The sequence below is a fragment of the Euprymna scolopes genome, chromosome 17, assembly GCF_053919585.1.
Source record: "Euprymna scolopes isolate OS-2025 chromosome 17, ASM5391958v1, whole genome shotgun sequence".
NCBI lineage: Eukaryota > Metazoa > Mollusca > Cephalopoda > Sepiida > Sepiolidae > Euprymna > Euprymna scolopes.
The window spans coordinates 68,173,694-68,194,101 of NC_136498.1; the positions used below are offsets into that span (position 1 = coordinate 68,173,694).

The 20,408-nt window shown below is 30.6% G+C and overlaps 1 protein-coding gene across 1 annotated transcript in view; it reads right to left on the minus strand.

Moving 5' to 3' along the window:
* The window catches only part of LOC145296771 (transmembrane 9 superfamily member 4-like), a 120,856-nt gene that overhangs the window by 14,416 nt on the left and 86,032 nt on the right, over positions 1 to 20,408 (minus strand). The window contains exons 7-14 of the mRNA XM_080142825.1: positions 19,480 to 19,532; positions 17,465 to 17,506; positions 16,545 to 16,630; positions 15,292 to 15,444; positions 13,412 to 13,482; positions 11,145 to 11,277; positions 8,688 to 8,769; positions 3,207 to 3,282 (exon numbers count right to left, since the gene is read on the minus strand). Of these exons, the coding sequence (XP_079998951.1) occupies positions 3,207 to 3,282; positions 8,688 to 8,769; positions 11,145 to 11,277; positions 13,412 to 13,482; positions 15,292 to 15,444; positions 16,545 to 16,630; positions 17,465 to 17,506; positions 19,480 to 19,532 (696 nt within the window). The remainder of the gene's footprint in view (positions 1 to 3,206; positions 3,283 to 8,687; positions 8,770 to 11,144; positions 11,278 to 13,411; positions 13,483 to 15,291; positions 15,445 to 16,544; positions 16,631 to 17,464; positions 17,507 to 19,479; positions 19,533 to 20,408) is intronic.

Sequence of the window (20,408 nt, forward strand, 5' to 3'; positions counted from 1 at the left end):
GGTCAAAAATACGTTAAAATTGAGAAAAAAAAAAAAAACTTTTACACATTTTGTACATTCATCTTAGTTTATTTTTAATCTGTTTCTATACGTGCCACATTGGTATAGTGGTAATGTCACCAGTTTTGAATTCTACAGTTTCGGTTTTGATTCTAGCTGATGGCACCAAAATACTTTTATTTTATTTTTTTTTTTTTAACTTTTGAAATCACGACTATAATAATAGTAATACACACAGACGAAAAAAACGCTTTGGATAATTACAGATTTCAAGGTCATATTTTTCAAACCAAAGCACTTCAAGTCTTCAAATTACTACTGTTTTGTTCGGAAATGAATATACTTTCAAATGACTTAATAAATATGAATGTACATTATATATTTTAAAAGCTTTAAGCAAATAAAGTGATAAAAATGTGAACGTCATAAAATGGCGTTTTCGGAAAGGTTTTATAATGACCCTCCCTGTTTTCTATAGGCCCGTACCATGATTGTATGAAGAATTTCGTTATGAAATTTGGAAACCAATCAGAAGAGGTGTTAATACTGTCAAGTGTCTGAAATATTTTTGACCATTTCTTTTTTTGTTGTGTTAAAAATAAGACTAATATGACAAATATCGAACATTTTGAAAACAAATTTCATCGGACACCCACTAGTAAATAAATCATTCTTTTTACTATCTTTATCAATTAAAAGTATTATTTTATGTTGAGTGGGACCGCGGTAATTCATAATAATTTAAAAGGACCTACCCGAAAAAAATGTTTATTTTTCGAGTTTGGTCAAATTTAGTATTAGCAGCAGCAGCACTGCAGCAGTTGTAGTATTAGTCATAGCACAGTTAAACAACATGCGTTCTGTAATTTTTATTCACAAACGAATTAAGACAAACATGAAAATATGAATATAAATGTTCCGATGTTTAATTAGAGCTATTTTGTTATCAGAATAACATTAGTTTAGAACTATTTGGTTTTCAGAATGTATAACAATCCCAACCAATTTGGCATTATGAATTCATTATAATTTCTCACATTTCTGGTCAAATTTAAAAACATGGTTAAAAAAAACAAAGTAAACGTTTGTAGATATATAGCTTGCATGCACTTTTATTCATTGCATTAGTTTTGAACAGTGAATTAAAACAATGTTTTACTGCGAACAGCCACAAATGTTTTTTTCAAAATCAAAAGGTGTATGAAAATCTCGTTTGTATTACTATACACATAGATTTGAAAAGTAGTCAAAAAATAAATATATAACAAATAAATGTTATCAAAGGCAAGATAAGTTACTTTTCTACCTAACTGGATATGTTTTTAGTGTTTATATTTAATGTAACATGTTTATTCAGCTCGAAAAACAGTGTTTACCGATGTATTCGAAAATTTAAAATGGCAGCCTCTTTGAAGCGGTAAGTTTGGGAAAATGAGTTATAAATAAAAAACAGACAAAATACTGTTAGAAACTCGCTCAATATATGTTACTGTGACATAGGCGGATATATATTCGGCGGGTTTTTAACAGTATTTTGTCTAGTTTTTCTATTTTTAACTCATTTTCCCAAACTTTCTGTGTGAAAGAGATAGTCGGCCGCCATTTTTAACTTTCCAATACATCGGTAAGCACTGTATGCTTTTCGAGCTGAATAAACATGTTACATTAAATAAAAACATGCTTTGCATAACATTTATTTGTAATAATTTTATTTTTTGGACAACTTTATCGTACCTCTATGGCAAGTAATACAAACGCACAAATAATGCTGACTGTTGAGCATTTCCTGAGAACAAGACAAATGTCATTTAGTTGACACTTAAATATTTGAAGTCTTGATAATGACTTAAAAATAAATAGTAAAACAAAATACTGTTAGTAACCCACCTACTAAAGTTATGTGTGGCAAGTCTCCTCCTAAAACACTCTTTAACCCTAACAATAACACTAAGTTCGAGTGGCACCCCCCCAACAAAATACCTCTGTAAGCCACATACAAGTGTCTAAAACAAACAAACAAAAAATAGATCCTTCCTTAAAGAAGAATGCACATAAAAATAAATTGGTTAACTGTCCTAAAATGCTGGAAATGGTGAATTATTTTACATTAAATTTTGTGAAACTAACCCCCCCCCCAATATTGTTTTTGTTTCTGTCAAGTCTTCAGTATGTTCACACATAATTTTCCTTAGCCCTACAATTAATTCAAAGTCCGAATGGCAACCCTCCCCATATTCTCATTGCATAGAAACCCTCTTAGAACCACACATAATCGTCTTAAAAAAAAAAAAAATAAAACAAAAAGCATACAGGATTTATCTCCCATAAAAAAAAACCCAGTTAACTGCCCTAAAACGCTAGAATGGAATGGGAATTATTTCACATTAAATTCTAAAATAATTTGTTTATCTTTCATTAAAGTTTTTCATGGCATTTCATACATAATTGCCTAAAAAGTTTTTCATGGCATTTCATACATAATTGCCTAAAAAGGTAGAATCACATTTTGGAGGGGTGGTCAGAAGAGGTTGGGTGGGGTTAAACAGAAGGTGTTAATCTACAATAATACCAAAGAAATATTGCAATATATACATTTTTAAATGGTCCTATGTTTAGATTTAAGTTTTTTGTACATAAAGCACATTACAATTCAACTTTGAGTTCTTCAACTTCTTTTCTGTTTATGGATACATGGCATTTTTAAGGAATTGTAGCATATTTATGCAACATTTACTGCAGATTATTTGGAAACCATGAACTTTTGGATATTTTCAGTCGCATATTCTGATTACTTGTACGAAAATACACTTATATGGTAAATTTCATTGCTTAGTCTTGTGTTTTAACAAAGATATGACATTTTTACTGAAAAAGTAGTGTAAAAAATGTGACAAAACGCATATGGTCTTAAAAAGGGAAAAATATCCAAACGTGTGAGGCACAAAAATAGTCATAACTTCCTTAATTTTAATCAGATTTTTAAAATTTAAAAAGATTCTTTCTTAGCTCATCAAACTCTATGTATACCAATATTGAAATATTTTAAGCTATTTCAATTTTTTCATGTGTATTGCTAATAATAATATATATGAAATCTGAACAAATTAAAATATCATATTTAAGCGTATTTTATGCCCGGGCAAAGCCGTAGAAGAAAGGATGCACAATTACATTTATAAAATTAATTTCATTAAATGAAGACCCACCTGAAATGCTGCTTTTTTCCACTGGTTTCCTTTCATAGTTTTGTAGATACGTGCTGAAAAATAACCTGCTATCAAACTAGGAAAAGAAAAAAAATGGAAACGGGTTTTAAGCAATGACAGAAAAGCATGCAAATATTCAATTTATAAAACATCTAAAATTGCTAAGTTATTTCTGTTACCAACTATATAGAAAACAGACGTTTATGAAAAGAGAAAAGGATTATATATATATATATATATATATATATATATATATATATACACACACACAATGGTGCCAAAAAGAAAGTCTGCACTTATCATTTTTTTCAAAAACCGCAAATTTATCCTAAATTGAATGTAACTGTTCAAACAACCTATACCTCATTTGATTCAATTTTTATTCCTCCACTAGCATAGCTACCCAGCATTGCCCAGGTGGAGAGAGGTGGTATATTAAGGCTATTGAGCAACCCCCAGAAAATAAAAAAATGTTTCAATCAAAATAGCGAGTGCCTGTGCAAGCGCAAAAAAAATTAGCTGCAGTAGGCTCAAACCTGTAACACTAAAGAGGAAAAGGAGGTGAAAAAAAGCTAACATGGTAGCTGTTACCGCCACGGCGACTTATGACATCACGGACCTTCAAAATAATGTTTTGTAAATGTACGTTGAAATTGGTAGGTGTATGACTTGCAAAAAAAAAAAAAAAAAAAATGTTGATGCAAAAACTGACCCCTCCTTGCAAAAAACGGTCCAGTTGACCAGGACAGAATTTATCTTTTTGGCTAATTTTTAGATATTTTTCATCCAAGAGATTGATCTTTCTAACGATATCAATTTTGTCAGGGTCCGATGCATCTGTCAAAAGTTTTCGGTAGACATACAAACACACACATTTTCCCTTTTATATAATAAACTAGCATGGGTGCCCAGCATTGCCTGGGTGTTTATCTGTGTAAAAGAAAAAAAAAAAAAGGCTTTGGTAAGGAGGTAGGCTTTAACCAGAAGCCTTGCTGCAAAGGTAAAAAAAAAAAAAAGGACTCTTTACTGCTCGGCCACGACGGGACAGAAACTGAAAAGCATTTTAATTTAACGATTAAAAAGTTAAGTGACAGGTGTGCGCAAACTTAATGAGGTCAAATATAACGCCATAGACGAAACTTAACTTTGGTTGCAAGCCAGTTTCTGCGTTTCCTCCAAGATGTTGGGGTAAACCAGCTCCCCATAAAAAGGGGAGTGTCCAACTGAATAGCAACTGTCTGACATGACGGGTTTTGGCCGCATTGATCAAAGTTGATTGCTTTTCTGGACCTCCCGCCACAAGTGCCAGGTACACGCCTTTGTTTGGATTCAGTTTTGCTTATATACAGAAAAGCCAAATAAACACAGAGAGACCAAGAAATATTGCGAAAACAGGGTGAAAAGTCACCCAAATAAAAGATACACACGATCTCGTTTTGTGAATTGGAAACATTATAATCTAGGTAGTATATAAAAAGTTCTAAGAAACGGATGATTTTACCTGTCCATATTTGACTTTTAATTGAAGTATCCCAGTGTTGACGTCAATTTAAAAAAATAATTTCCAATCGAGAAGGCAAAAAGAAAATTCGCAGCAACAAATAAGTTTAAAAACGAACTTAAAATATCCACCAATTTTACTTTCTATTACATCCTCCTGTCCATCATATCTTTGAACAAACTAAATTTTCCCTATTCCAGAGTAAATATCAAAATAGCTGATCAGTTTTTTTGGATCAAGTAAAGATTAGATACCCCATAACAGAAGACAAAGATTGTCGAACATTTATAGTGGCACCGGTTGTTCGACCTTGACATTGCCGTTGGTTGTTTGTAAACACGTCAAATAGCAAACATGTTCGAATGTTCGCAAGCAAGATTTTTTTTAAAATATATTTACAAAACATTTTCTTTAATATTAGATATTTACAAAACTTTTAAGGATTAAAGAAAAAACTTTATTTACACAAAACATTTTAATGTAAGTAATAAAACGAACGTATTTAAACAAAATATATTTAAATAAATGGGTGTCTTTCTAAGTGCGTTCTTTTTATATATTTATAGAACTTTTAACTATTAATAATAATAATAATAATAATAATAATAATAATAATAATATAAATAAATGGTAAATTTTTACAACGTGCCCCGGCATATTATAAACTCTGACCTTCCTATATTAACAGCTTTCAGAATAAACACCCCCAACCTCAAAAGCCGTTCTTAACATGGGGTGGTTGGGGGTGTTTATACTACGCTGAGGCAGGTCGTAAAATAATACCAAATAAATAAATAAACCAATGTTATAACTGAGAATTTTGGATGATGTCAATTAAAAAATACATAACTAAAAACAAAAAAAAAAAATTAAATAAAATTATTATAACCAAACTTTTTAATGGCAGAAACAAATATAAAATAACTGACTTGTTCGGATTTTTGCGACCAAGATTAATTTTTATGTACAGTTTTTTGTTTGTTTTTTTTTTTTTTTTAAATCTTTCTTTGTGCGTTTTTAATACAATTCAATATTTATTTAAAATGCGATGTATGTAGGTGGTCAGTGAAGGAGAAATCCTTCTAGACCGAGGCAATTTTTATGCATAATAAAATCACAAGTATAAACAATTGAGATTTTTAAAAAATTTTATTCACATATCGTTTATAACTTATTTTTATAAAGATGAAGTGTAGTATCACAAGATACAAATCTTTTTATAATTTTCATTTTTATTAAAAAAAAAAAAAAAAAAAAAAAAAAAAAAAAAAAAAAAAACTTGCTATTTGCTTACTTCTCCATAAAGACAAATTAAGTACAAGTTTAGCGCCCGAAATTTTCAGTTTCTTATGTTTTGTAATTAATATAGTTCATTCTTTTTATTTTGATTATAATTATTACTTTTATTAAAGTTCTGTAAATATATTTAAAAAATGCACTCAAAAAGATACCCATTTATTTCAATATATTTTATTAAATTTACATTCGTTCTGTTACTTACACAAAAAGTTTTGTGTAAATAGAAAAAAGTTTTTTTAATCCTTAAAAGTTTTGTAAATATTTAATATTAAAGAAAATGTTTTGTAAATATATATTTTTTCTTTTAAATCTTAAAGTTTTGTAAATATATTTTTTTAAAAATCTTGCTCGTGAACATTCGACCATGTTTGCTATTTGACGTGTTTACAAAACATCCAACGGCAATGTCAAGGTCGAACAACCGGTGCCACTTGAAATGTTCGACAATCTGTCTTCTGCTACAGGGTATCTAATCTTTACTTGATCCAGTTTTTTTTTTTTTTTTTATCAAACCTGTTTATCTCTGGTATTTTCATGTTAGTATGTACATTGGCCTTTTATTTTCTTCTTCCATTTGTTCCTGTTTTCATCATTTTCCTTTTATTGTAAATCTCAAGCACTTTCATGTCATCATTCTAACTAATTTTCCAATATGCATTTAACACAAAGTCTTCTTTTTATATAAATATATGTTTGTATAATAAACATACACTATATACCTGCTCTGCCTTCCATTGGGCACTCTTTAATAAACAGTGGTTCAGTGGATCTACATCAAACTATACACTGATTATATATATATTACTTATTCAAAATGTAAGTTTAGTAAGTCAATTCAATGCAGATGTTTTTAAAAAAATAAACAAGCATTTATTGGTTTATAAATCAAAGTACTTTGACATAATCATGTCTTTATAAGGATAGACAGTTTTTATTTTATTTTATTTTATTTATCCCTGGCGGAATTTGCACTTAAAGCTTTTATCAAAGAGAAAACATAACTTCATATAACTTTTATGTGCGATCATGCTGATCTAACCTGGACATTTAAAAAAAAAAATCACCATTGATAACTGCCAACAGATCTTGTTTTTCTTAGTGGCATCATGCCACAAGAGATAAATAAGATGAAAAAATAAAAAACTGTCTATCCTGATAAAGATGTGATTCTGTCGAAAAGTACTTTGATTTATAAAATAAATGTTTATTGATTTAAAAAAAAAAAAAAAAAAAAATTGCGTTGAATTGGCTTACTAAACTTACATTTTGAATTTGCACGTAAACAACACATCACAGAGAAAACACACACATACATATATATATATGGCATAAATAGAGAGAAGATAATATACAAGAGTTGTTCTAAAAGTAAAGCTTTCTATATATAATTTTTTTTTTAACTCAATAACTTGAAGTGCTATGAGTAATACCATTAAAACGAGCAACATTTTGTGCTCCAGAATTTATTTTTCTACATAGTCATCACCATTCTCAATGTACTTTAGCCAGGAATTCAATGACATGGGTTGCTTTCTTAGTCTCTCACCGTCAATATCTGCAACAGAGAGATGAACCTTTCAGGTCAAATGCATAAATTCGCTCATCATAGCAATGCAATTTGCAATCCTCTCTGATCCATTTGGATGGAATAAGAAAATAAGTAACATTACTTTTGGAACGTCCCTCGTATATTTAAAGAGTGTGAGAATATGTACATAACATATATAAATAATATTAAATAATGTAGAATTAATAAAAATAATATTAAAAAATATTCCAATTGTTAAATACAATCAATATCACAGTATATTTAGTGGTAAAAATCAATTATTTTTCAATTATTCATAAATTTAGCTTGAAACCACTCAACCTGAAATGTGCCCCAAAGAAGTTTTCACGGACTAAAAGATTAGTTTATAGGTTATTTAGATGTGTCAATTGTAAGATTTTGGTTTAAACAAATTTAGACACGTGTAACAAAAATACACAAAATGAACACAAAATCTACATGTTTACCAAGTATTCTACACACAATATTGCAATTAAAAACTGATTAGTTTTTTTATTGATTTGTCATGGCAATTCACATGTGAAAAACAGTAAAACAAAGAAACAGAAAAGAAAGTTTTGGTGCTTCTATATTGAACGAATTACTTCAAATTCAATATTTTGATTCAAACAAATGATACCAACATAATTGTCAGGTTTCAACGAGTAACATATCCAAAAACTATGAAAAACGATAAGGTAGAAAAAATTATTAATGAAAAAAAGAAATTTGTGAAAAAAATAAGAAATCACTATATTACATTTACTAAAAAATGAAATAAACAGGGGAGATAATTGAGTTCTGTTTACGTTTTGTGACAAATATAATTCAAAATGTCAGACAAATTTTATTCCTTCATATAAACTTTTATCAAAAACTGTTTTCCATTAATAATCATTTTTTTTCTACCTTATTTTCCATAATTTTAGGATTTTGTGACACGACAATTATGTAAGTACCATTTGTTTTACTTGAAATTTTAATTTTCGAGTTTCATTTATTCAATATAGAAGCACCAAAGTTTCTTATTGGTCTGCCATGATGATTCAAATGTGAAAAGAAAAAACAGAAAAACAAAAGAAATAGAAAAGAAAGAGAAAACAAGAACAATTAAAAAAGAAGCTCAACTTACCCAAGAAAAACAAATAAAAAGATAGCTGCAGTCATAAGAGCTCCTCTGGAAGCTGGAGACAACATTCCCAGCATGGCAAAGACTTAAAAAGAAAATGTTTAACAACTTTTTAAAGCATTATAAAATATCATTGAATATTCATTATGCTAACAACTTTTTTAAAAAATTATCAAATATCATTGAATATCCATTATCATGATAACAGTTTCATTCAAACCTTTTGTTTCTAAACATGTTTTCAAGTTAGTTGACATTTTAAAAAATTATTTTGCACTATTCAATGTTTATTATTTTTTATAACATTCATAATTGTACTGAATCATATTGTTTTTGGAAAAGCCAGTGTTATATATAGCAAGTTTGATATACTTTTCTAGTACTTGTTAGACTTGTTTCCGTTATTAACAAAAATTTTCCACAATCTTGGTAAAATTATATATGAAATGCTAGGTTGTGCAGCTAGTTTTATAATTCCCATCGAAATATTTAAAAACCTGCTCACCATATAATGTAATATAATCAACATGTTTTAAGTTAATGCTTTGCTGCTTGAGAATGTTAGAAGTGCTTGTTAAGCTGTAGTCGACAAATCGATTTTTTTTTTTTTAGTATTGGAGATTTGATAAAGTGTCATTACTTAAGGGGGCGGTTCATCAGGAATTTGTTTGTGTTGAACTTAAAGACATCCAAGTTGAAGTCGGGAGAGAAACAGGCAAGCGGCAGAGAGTTCTACAGGCGTGCAGTTCTAAGAAAGAAGCTTTGTTCATGGAATCTATGTTTTGATTTAGGCACAGATAAAGAGTGGGGAAAATTATTGACAGTGGTTTCAGCTAGTCGGGTGTTTTTCGGGAAAGATTGGCGAGGATTGGGGGGCAGAGAATGGAGCTCAGACGAACATTTAAATATATCGTTTTAAGCAAAAGCAATATTACATAATTGTCATGTTGAAAATAGTAATATATCCAAAATTATGAAAATACATTGAGTAGAACAACTGCTATTGTGTTTTTAGTAAAAAAAAAAAAAAGTGTCACTATAGACAACAAATATTGCAGTCATGACTAAGGCTATAAGAGAATATTCTAGTTGTTTTGGCTCTTGAGTATATATATCCAACACATTTAGACACAGTTAACCAATCGAGAACCACATCACTATATAAAAACATAAGATATTAACTGATATATACCCGAGAGTCAAAATAATGAAAAGAATATTCTTGTCATAGCCTTAATCATGACACAAGTAATCTAAAATATTATTTTCGGAGTTATGTCCCCTGTGTTTAACCTCCTACTGACTACTTTATCCATCCACCCAGCGTGGCCGTAGCCGAGATTGAACTCACTACACAAGTTTGTAGTGTAATTCAAATCTTCCCAGTAGCTGAATACTTGATGCTTCGCCAAGGCTATCAAAGGTATTTTTTATCATGACGCCATCACAAGACAGGGGTGCCTACCACGGCTTAAGAGAGTGCCTTCTACCACCCTCAAGAGAAGGATAGACTGCACCAGTTTCTCAACCTGGTATTTTACCTCACAGTAATTTATAACATTTGAGATTTTACCCAATTTTCTGTAAAAATTACTTTTAACTATAAATAAATTTCTACTCAATTTTTTATAATTTTTGAATATATTACTACTTTCGGCATGAAAACTGAAATTGTTTATGCTTAAAACATTTTTAAAATAATCAATCTGTTGACCATATCTTAACAAGCACCACATTAGCTATATTTAAAAATAACGAATAATTTTCACAATAGTAACATTTAATGTTAGCTTTTATATTAATAATAAACTCAACTTTTCTGAATTGTTTGCAAATTTTTGCATCATTTAAAACTAGTATTCTCATCTTGGATGTTATTCTAATGCTTCAACAGATATCTCCAAATTTCTTTGTGTCTCATTGAACTCTGAAACTTGTACAAAATTTCTGACAGAACCCTTTATTTAATCCAAGAGGTAGCTTGATCCCATGCTGCAATGGATATAAATGCTAAGTAATAATCACTTTTCTGGAGGTTGAAGGTTCAATCCTCAATGCTGGCGATACCAAGAATATGCGTTTGAGCTGTTGAGATGAGATTGATTATCTGTATTCTTTGAACTACTGTTCTCATCTTGAATGTTATTTTCATGTTTTGGCTGATGTAACCTTCGACCCTCTTCAAGTGTAACTTATTGAATCCCAGAATCTTTCTGTCAAATTTGGGAATCTATTAAACTCTAGAATCTGGACTCAAAATACAATTGTGAATTATTTAGTTCTACAGTCATGGTTGAAAGAACTAGAGCATGTTATCTCCATAGATTAAATAAAGGGTTCCATTTAAAATTCCGTGCAGATTCCTAAGTTCGACAAAATACAAAGAAGGTTGAGATTAATATTCAAGATGATAACACTAGTCGAAATAATATGAGTACGAATTGTAATTTAGTAACTTACATATGATAATGAGAGACATGCAAAAGATCTGGTTGCCAGCACCAATAAGTGATGCCAAAAGTTTGGGATGTCGTGGCGGGCGGAATACATCACCATGAACCAATTTCCAGCCTGTTTCTTCCAGTGTCTCCTCCTGAAAAAGCAAGACAAAAATCACTATTAAATCTATTTACTTTAATCAAACGGGTGAAGCTGAGTAGCCTTGCTGGTACGTTACTGGCAAGGTTCTCACAAATAATTATGACTAAGAGAATAATAAAATGACAGAATTTTAATTGCCAGAAAGAAATAAGCTGCAAAGAATATCAGCTGGTAAAGAGGTACATATCAAATACAAGTGTTGATAAATAAATGACAAGATGTTTTTTTGCAGTGGAATTCTGGGAAAGTGTTTTGATAGGGGAAACGGCCAAAAAGAGAAGAAAAGGGAGATGTGGAATTGAATAAAAAGAAAAATGAAAATTGGATTGTCTCCAAAAAAAAAGAAAGAAAAAAATTAAGATGTAATGAGGGTGAGATCAAGGCTGGACTCAATAAAGAGTGAAATTTTCAAACAATCAGACGACTGAGCAGTGCCTGATGAATCCATAATGATGTAAAACACAGTAGCCCACAAACCAACCAATTTGACTAGATAAACTTAAAAATCATGTTAAACTGAGAAAAACTTTAGCCATCCAGAATAAAAAAGAAATATGTCTATTTTATTTTCCTGTATACAGACTGTGTTTACGATATATATATATATATATATATATATATATATGTGCTATTGGAATATTTTTTTTTTTATAAGAAAACGATTATTAGTGACTTCTTTTTATTGCTTCTGTGCGGTCTGTTTTGAAGTGATTTAGTTTTCTTCACAGACAACTTCTAACTGACCTTCCAGTGATGAGTGCCCCCAGCCAAATAGTGACTTTTGGTGAAAGAGACCACCAATATGACCAGCGGACCAGACTACCAAACTTAGAAACATCCCAAAAAGTAGAAAGACTGTTTTGGTATCTTCAAAGACCCATTGGAGAGGAAATAGTGTTGCCACATGGACTTAGGGTTTACACCTCTGAGCTGAATTTGTCAATATATACATGGTTTCAGTGAATTGCCTGAATACTTTTAAAGGGTCCGAGTCTAGACGATGTTATATCTGTCACCCATAGCTACTCTATACAATAGCTTATAGCGTCCTTTGATTATGACTCTGTGAAGTCTATGTTATATGTGTGATACCATGACCAAGCTATCATACATTCATGTGGCTCAGAGTTACATTTGTGGTCTTGTAACATAGGACACATCTCCATTTGTCCTATGATTTATGGTGTTTTTTTTTCCCTTTTCTTTTTTCCATTTCTTGTTTCTGATTCTTTTTTTTTTTGTTTTCTTTTTTCTCTATTATTTCTTTTGCTGTCGGGTTAAATTTCATTTAAATATATGCAACTATGTTACAAATAGTCTCATGTCAACTAAATAAGAATTAAAAACATATCATTATATACAGTTAGATATATTTATATTATTATGCATTTGTATGTGCAGGATTCACAGTTCTTGTCGAGAATTCCTTCCATATAAAAAACAAAAATAAAGAAAAATCTGTATGGTGTACATGGCCATGATGAAATAAAAATATTATATTCCAAAAATGACATATATTGATCAAATAATTTTTTATTAAGAAAATTATTTTTTAGCAAATAATGGGATTTTGTAGGCATTACAACATAAATCTTAAGTTTACATTATTGTCGAGTTATCTCCCTTTGTTTTTATTTAGATGGTTTTCAAAATGGCGGGCAAAACAGCCACATTTTACTTACAAAATTATTTTCTTTATAGAAATAAAACTAATTTACATGATTTTTGGAATATGATATTTCCATTTTGTCACAGCTATGTACATCATATAGATTTTACTTTACCAAAATATATCGATAAACATTATTTTAAATTGTTTATTATTTATTCTTTGCATTGGATGGCTTCAAAACTTATTTATATATAAGTGTTCTATTTTGATTTCCTATATACCAATGCCTTTAAACAGGAAACCAACCAATTATTAGATTTTATTTTATTTTTGGTTTTATACAGAGGGAATTCTGGACAAAAACATGTTCCCCCTTCCCCCCAATTAATTTGATTTAAAATGGGTTTGAATTTTGGAAATAATGATCTATTCTATTTACCAAAACATACTTGAATAAACAAATTTTGCCAAACATACAATAAATGTGTATAAGACATTGATTGTATATACTTACAATGTCCTCATCTTTGTTGTACCTGGCAATATCTCGACGTAAAGAGCGAACCATAATCATAGTTAAAATACCTGTAAGATAGAAAAGTATTTTATGAAGGGAAGATAAATAAACATCCTGACTTGAACAGGAAAAAGGAAAACAAACATGCTTATCATGTGCTGTGATAACTTTTATTAGACAAGTTTCAAACGAAAAGCATTTGTTAAAATCTTTCGGCATAAAACAGATAGAAAGGTATATATATATATATATATTTTTTTTGTTTGTTTTTAGCAGTGCTTGGACCTTTCATTTTTAGCAGGGCACCAACATTTCATTTTTAGTGGGGCACTGTTTTTGTTTACAGTTTATGAAACCCTTTTAAAGTTATTTTATGCTGGATCTGGTCATTTTGGTTAAATCTTATATTTCCCAATATATTTCTCTGGTGTTTGTTTTAGCAAGTTCTTTCTGGTGTACAGTTATCTTTGGATGCAATTCTAGTTAACATATAGGAACGATTTTATTTAACCATAGACATAACTGATGTAGTAATATTTAATCATCGATGCGTTACAAACAGAATTTTCCACATGAAAGTAGATTAAGATAAAAACAATTTTCGGTGCTAATGCAGAGAGTGATCCGTGCTAATTTTTAAATCGTATTTCCACGTTTAATTAAAGTGTTTTATAACATGTTTTTTTTATTCAATTGTAAGGTTAAAGTTCAGAATAGGTACTAAACGCCTTCTCCTCCCCATGTTAAGAACGGATTTTTAAATAATAACCTTATTATTTCAGCATGGATCACTCTCTGCATGAGTACCCAATTTTCTATTAGAAGTTAAAAAAAAATTAAGCTAATGGTTCAGGAAGTTGTATTATGACAGGAATTTTTTTTTTTTTTTACAGAGTTTTCCTGTAATCATTTGAATTGTGTTAAAAGTACTTCAAAAAAAGTTGTTCAAAGTTTGGGGAAAAATAATTAATGGCTTTTTAGACCCCCCCCCTGCAATTTTCAATTCCTCATAAAGAGAAAAGCCAGAATTTTATCATATAACTAAAAAAATAAAATACAATAATATAAAAATAAAAAAATAAAAAGTAAAATGCTTATAAGTAACTGGTAATCTTAATTTTTGGTGAATTTCAAGCAAAAACTAACGAAAATTTTAGATATTTAAAAAAAAAAAAAAAAAAAAAAAAAAAAAAAATTTTTCTAATCTATTTTTGAACATTTCATCCAGTGGGAAACAGATAAAGTTGCCTGAAAATTCTAGCTTAGGGAGTTTTCTGCACTCCTGATGGTATAATTTAAACAAAGTTTGTGAAAAAGTAACAAACCGATTCTGGTTGATTGTTTTGTAGCATATCAACCATTTTCGGATTATTTAACACTGAATCCGGTCATTTTCATAAAAGTTTTTATGCTTCAAGTTCTTTATATCTATAAATATTTATTCATCATCTTTGGTTAGGTTGAATTGTAAGAAAAATTTGTTTTTGACTTTACAGAACGTGATTGACTTTTACAATAACATCAATGTTTGGTGGATTATTATTCAGTAAGCCAGTATCTTCAGACAGCCTGATCTGGTAGCACCAGATGCCTTAACAGGTATTACTACTCAGGGCCAAAGTGAACTTGAGAGCAATGGTAACTAAGGAGCAACTCCATATTTCTCATGGTCCCCAAATGGGGCCTCATTCTGGATGTTTTTAAGGTCCTACCTAGGACCACCAATTTTGAGAAATTTAAGACAAATAAATGATGAGAAAACATGGGTCTTTTCTGATTAACATTTGAAACCTTTTATACAAAACTAGTTTAAACAGGAGGTAAAGAAAGATGACAAAAAAAAAAAAAAAAAAGATTGTGGCTTTTTTTTTACTGACCTGACAAAAAGAAAACAACAACTACCGAGTTGATGATTGAAAACCAATGAATTTGGACATCACTCATCGTCAAGTACGTATCCCAACGAGATGCCCACCGAACTTGACTCCTTGCCCATTCAACCTCATAGGAAAAGATTACTTTTGTTTCACCTGAAAAAAGAAAATGGGAGAAATAGAAAAGTTAATAACATTATCATAAAAAATAGAGACAGCATTTTATTAGCTTCTCACCGGGTTCATAGCCGATTGGTGAGGCGTGGGGGATGGGGGGTATCTGTCAAAGTAACAGTTAAAAAAAAAAAAATCTCAGATCCTCTGACATTACTCCACTTTGAGTACTGCAAAAATTAATAACTAAGTTGGAAATGATTAGGTTTTTTTTAATTCCTCAAACAAGGCAAATTGCCACAGAGGTGTAAGAGGCTACTGTACATTAGAAATCATGCCTACAGGGACCACTCTAAATAGAGAGTTAAATAGCAAAACATCAAATTCTGCAGCATTTTTTTCTACTCATATTCATCCCCAAACAAGACATATAGCCACTTGGACGTAAGGAGCTACTAAGCTACTATTTGGGACTACATCCAGAGTGTATCTATGTAGTGAGTTGAGCAGTGAGATTTCTGTTCACATTACATTTAAATATCTGCATGTTAGTATGGTTAGAGAAGCGGGAGACCAAGAGGGATTTCCAAAGTCTACCAGTTTGGAAGAAGCTAATAGAAGGCTTTCCAGCATCGAGGAACCTCTACAGTGAATGGGGTGGGATTTTGCTGCTATTTGGGGGGGGTATTACATTGAGGAAGCGCAAGTGCTAGGAGTTTGTCAGAGCATGTTCTATAAAAATACTTGTAAAGCAGGCACAGACATGATGAGGTAATTTTATGATTTTGCTTTCGTAGCCAATTGGCCTCATTCTGCCATTTACCTGGCTACACATCGCATCACTCGTCCATTCAGCATCAACATACAGCACAATGATTACAGCTTTTAACAGCTCTTGTACGTTGGTTGCGAATTCAGACACTATTGATGGACATTATATCTATCCTGCCCCCGTAATCAAGTGGGGTAGGAAAAGAGAGGGTGGTTCACCCATCCAACCTTATCAACGATGATTGTCCAGAAGAGGAGATCTTCAGTTCCGTATGTTCTTGCTCTAGTGTAATGGCTTCATGTTAAGTCTCCCACCCCCACTCCACTTGCCACATAACAAATTAGCCCTGGATGAAAATAGTACAACTCACCTTTCTCGTTAATCTTTTGTGGCTTGGGTTCTTTATTTTTTATTTCGCACTTTTGCTTATCTGCAGAAAGTTCGCTGCTGTCAATACTGGAATAAATTTACATAGAGAAAAACTTTTTAATTACAATACAAACAATTGCTACATTATCATCATATTCGATTTAATATTTGTTTTTTGTCTTACAGGCTGGTATGTGTGGGACGGCTTTAAAAAATTGACATTCAAAGTAACCTGTCTCTGACCAGGTCTTTATCCATCAGGCCTATTTTTATCACTTCCTCACATGTTTTCTTTGGCCCTTCCTCTGCAATCTGAACCTGCTACCTTAACTGTTTTTCTCTACTAACCAAAGAACTAATCCATTCTTTCAATGTGACCATACCAACAAAGCCTACTGTGCTGCACACATCTTCCTCAAAACCCAAGCCTTTTTCCCCACATTACACATACATTGTATCATTTCCATATTTTTCTCAATACTAGAATAAATTTAACTGGAGAAAAATAGTTCTTAATGAAAAAAAAAATATTACAAGCAGTAATACTATTTAATCCATGGCTGTAGCTATAGAGAGAGGCATGGTAAACAGAAAGATTAATTTTGGATTTTGTCCTTTTTTTTTTAATTTAATAATATTTAATTGACTTTGCAATCCCACTTCTCCCTGTATTAAACAGTTTAAATCAAGCTTAAAGAGTGACCCAATGGAGTCACATTTTTTTATAGTTCATTTATATATTTAATGGTGCTGTTATGGCATTATTAGACACATGAAAACAGTTTTGTGTAAATATGCTCAAATTTTTATTTTAAAGAAAAAAAACTAGATAAAAGTATAAATTGCTAGCAAAAGATAAAAAGAATTCTAGAATGTTCTTTATCGGTAACAGAAAATAAGTTAAATAAATCAACTTTTTACCTTCTCGTTTCCACCTCAAAGCCAACCACTCTGTATTTCATCCTGAAATGAAAAGAAAGTATTTTAAAGTAAAAAAACAGTAAGAAATTAGTAATCAAAAACACACAATTACTAGCATATATATTTTTTTTAATTATTGCTGTGGTGCATAATTCAAGAAACTGCTGCCAATCCTGACATCTAGAAACATTATGTTAAAGATTCAGGGCAAAAACTTTACAACCTATGTTCACTACCATCTTGCATGATAATGAAACATTGAACCGACATACTTCTGATCTGCAACTATATTGTTTAATTATTTTCGCTGTGAACTAATTTTGAAATTTCAACTTCAAACTTCCTATTATAAACTATTATACTACACACGAGTTAATATTTGTTTCCTATTTTAAAAATTTCTTAAATGGAAATCGGTTGAGATAAGGCATTAAGCCATTCGATATAAGGAGCTAACAAGAGTTAAAGGATTATTGCAAAGACGAGAGATGCCTATTGGCCTTAGTCTTGAAAAGACCAAGGCTGTAGGTAGGAGGAATGCAGTGACCAGGAAGAGAGTTCCACTATCTTGCAGTTAAAGGACAGAAGCTACTGGAATAAGGGACTGTATTACAATGGAGTATCAAAATAGCAGATTTATACTTTAGTTCTAGGATTGAGTTATGTTTGGAAAAAAAATCATTTTAAAATCATATGTAATTTATAATTAACTGAACAAGTCACTAATTTCATTCTTACCATGTTGATTCAATCAGTCTCAAAAATATCTCCGTCCTTGTGAGCATTTAGAGAAAGCGATTCTCTTTTTGAACAGTCATGTAAGTTACATATGCATGTACATGTTACACACAACACACAAAAATTAGATGGCAAAATAAGTCTCTTTACTTCTATATAAGAATAATAAAAACACTTATCTAATTATAATAGAAATGTAAAAAAGACCATTTTTAGTTTTTCAAGAATTTCTTAACAGATATATATCATAGTTTATAAGTTTTTAAATGAAATCAAAATGGAACAAATAATAGTAGTGGGTGTGACCAACAAATCACAAATAGACTAGTATTTTTTCTTTTTCTAATGGAAATCGTTCCAGGCAAAGTGTGAAGCCATGAAGTCACTTGATTTAAAGAGCTAATAAATAAATAAATAATAAAATAATAAAATAACTGTTTCAAGTTTAAAAACTAGTTAATGATAAGTATGCATTATGTGGATATATTCTGATCTAGAAAAAAAACCAAAAAAAACATTGGTACTTGTTTAGTTTAATAAAGACATTAAAACGTGAAAATATTAAAAAAAAAAAAAAAAATTATATTGTATGTATCTTTTATGGAATAAAGTTCTCATAAAAAAAAATTGTTCACTTAATTTGATCAAGTATTTTTTTTTACAGAGGAAAATCAAATTTTAATAAGATCGATTGTATCCCGCTATCTTGCTTATTTCACGGACGAGGAGGGGGTGCCTTTAAACGAAAAAGGAATTAACAAAGGACAAAATGAAAAAGGGATTAAAAAAGTACAGAGAAACTCTGTAAAATAAGTGAAAAAAATTAAAATAATTTATTTTAGGTATTTTTTCTGCTCATGTTTGAAAATCTCGTCAAATTTTGACAAACAAAGTGATGATTGGAGTTATCTCCCTTGATACTCCCTATTCTACTGCAAAATAGCAGGATACAAGCAATCTCATAAAATTAGATTTTCCTCTGTAAAAAAATACAAAAAAAAAACTTAAAAAAAAAAATTTTTTCACTTAATTTGATTAATGAAAACTTAATTCCATAACGGGTATGTACAATATGATTCTTTTTCAATATTTTCATTTTTTTAATGTCTTGATTCAAGTAAACAAGTACCAAAACATTGCTTGTGGACTGAGAGGACTAAAAAACAAGATAAAGCAAGTTAGAATTACAAGAATGCTGAGAGTTAAGGCTCACTTTCTTTGATGCGTACTTCAGCTAACAAAGCAAAATGCTAGAGATGAAATAAAAATCTACTCACTCATCTTCTGTATGAAATTTTAAGATAATCTTCAGGTGGTTATTAATGTAAACCTACAAAAAACAAAAATAGAAAAATTAAATTCAAAAAGAAAAACAAAAAATACTAATAAGCTAAAATAGTGTACAGATATGACGTTTCTGAATTTTTGAGATGAGGATTGGTTATTCATCGGACTACTGTTCTCATCTTGAATGTAATTTTCACAACGTTTCGGTCGATGTAACCTCCAACCTTCTTCAGGTGTATCCTGTAGAACTCGGGAATTTGGATAAATTTTGAGCGGAACCCTTTATTTACTTCACAGGGAGTAGCGTGCTCTTGTTCCATCAGCCACGACTAGATAGAGGTCCTAAGTAATTTGCAATTGTATTTTTCGGTCACCCACACTGAGAATTAAACCTTCAACCTTCAGGAGAATATCACTTTTTACAATTGATTTTTCCCAGTACTCTAAACACTATGCCATGGGTCCTCGTGGACAATTCTAGTATAAATTTTAGGAGCCTTAAACCTATTTATTACTATATATTAACGTATACATATATTAATGTTTTTACTTATTACTTGTATATATTATCTATTGTTTATAATTAACTGGCGTTGCCCATGTGTTTGCAGGTGTGTGTTGAGCAAAAAAAAAAGTGGTAGTAGGTAAGCAGGCTTGAACCCGTGATGTGAAGGTGGAAAAGAAGTGAAAGAAAATCTGACGTCTTACCACTACTCCATGACGTAACTGGAAGTTTAAAGTGTTCAAATTTAATGTAGTCAGTCAAAAAGATGAATTGCAGAAATGGGGGGAAAAGGCAGCTCCCCCCAAAATAGGGGGCACTCTGCCAGTATCCAAATAAATAGTAACTGTCTCAGTATGAAGGAGCAATTTACAGAACAGATACTACCTGGCCGGAAGGCCAAGAGTTGGCACTCGC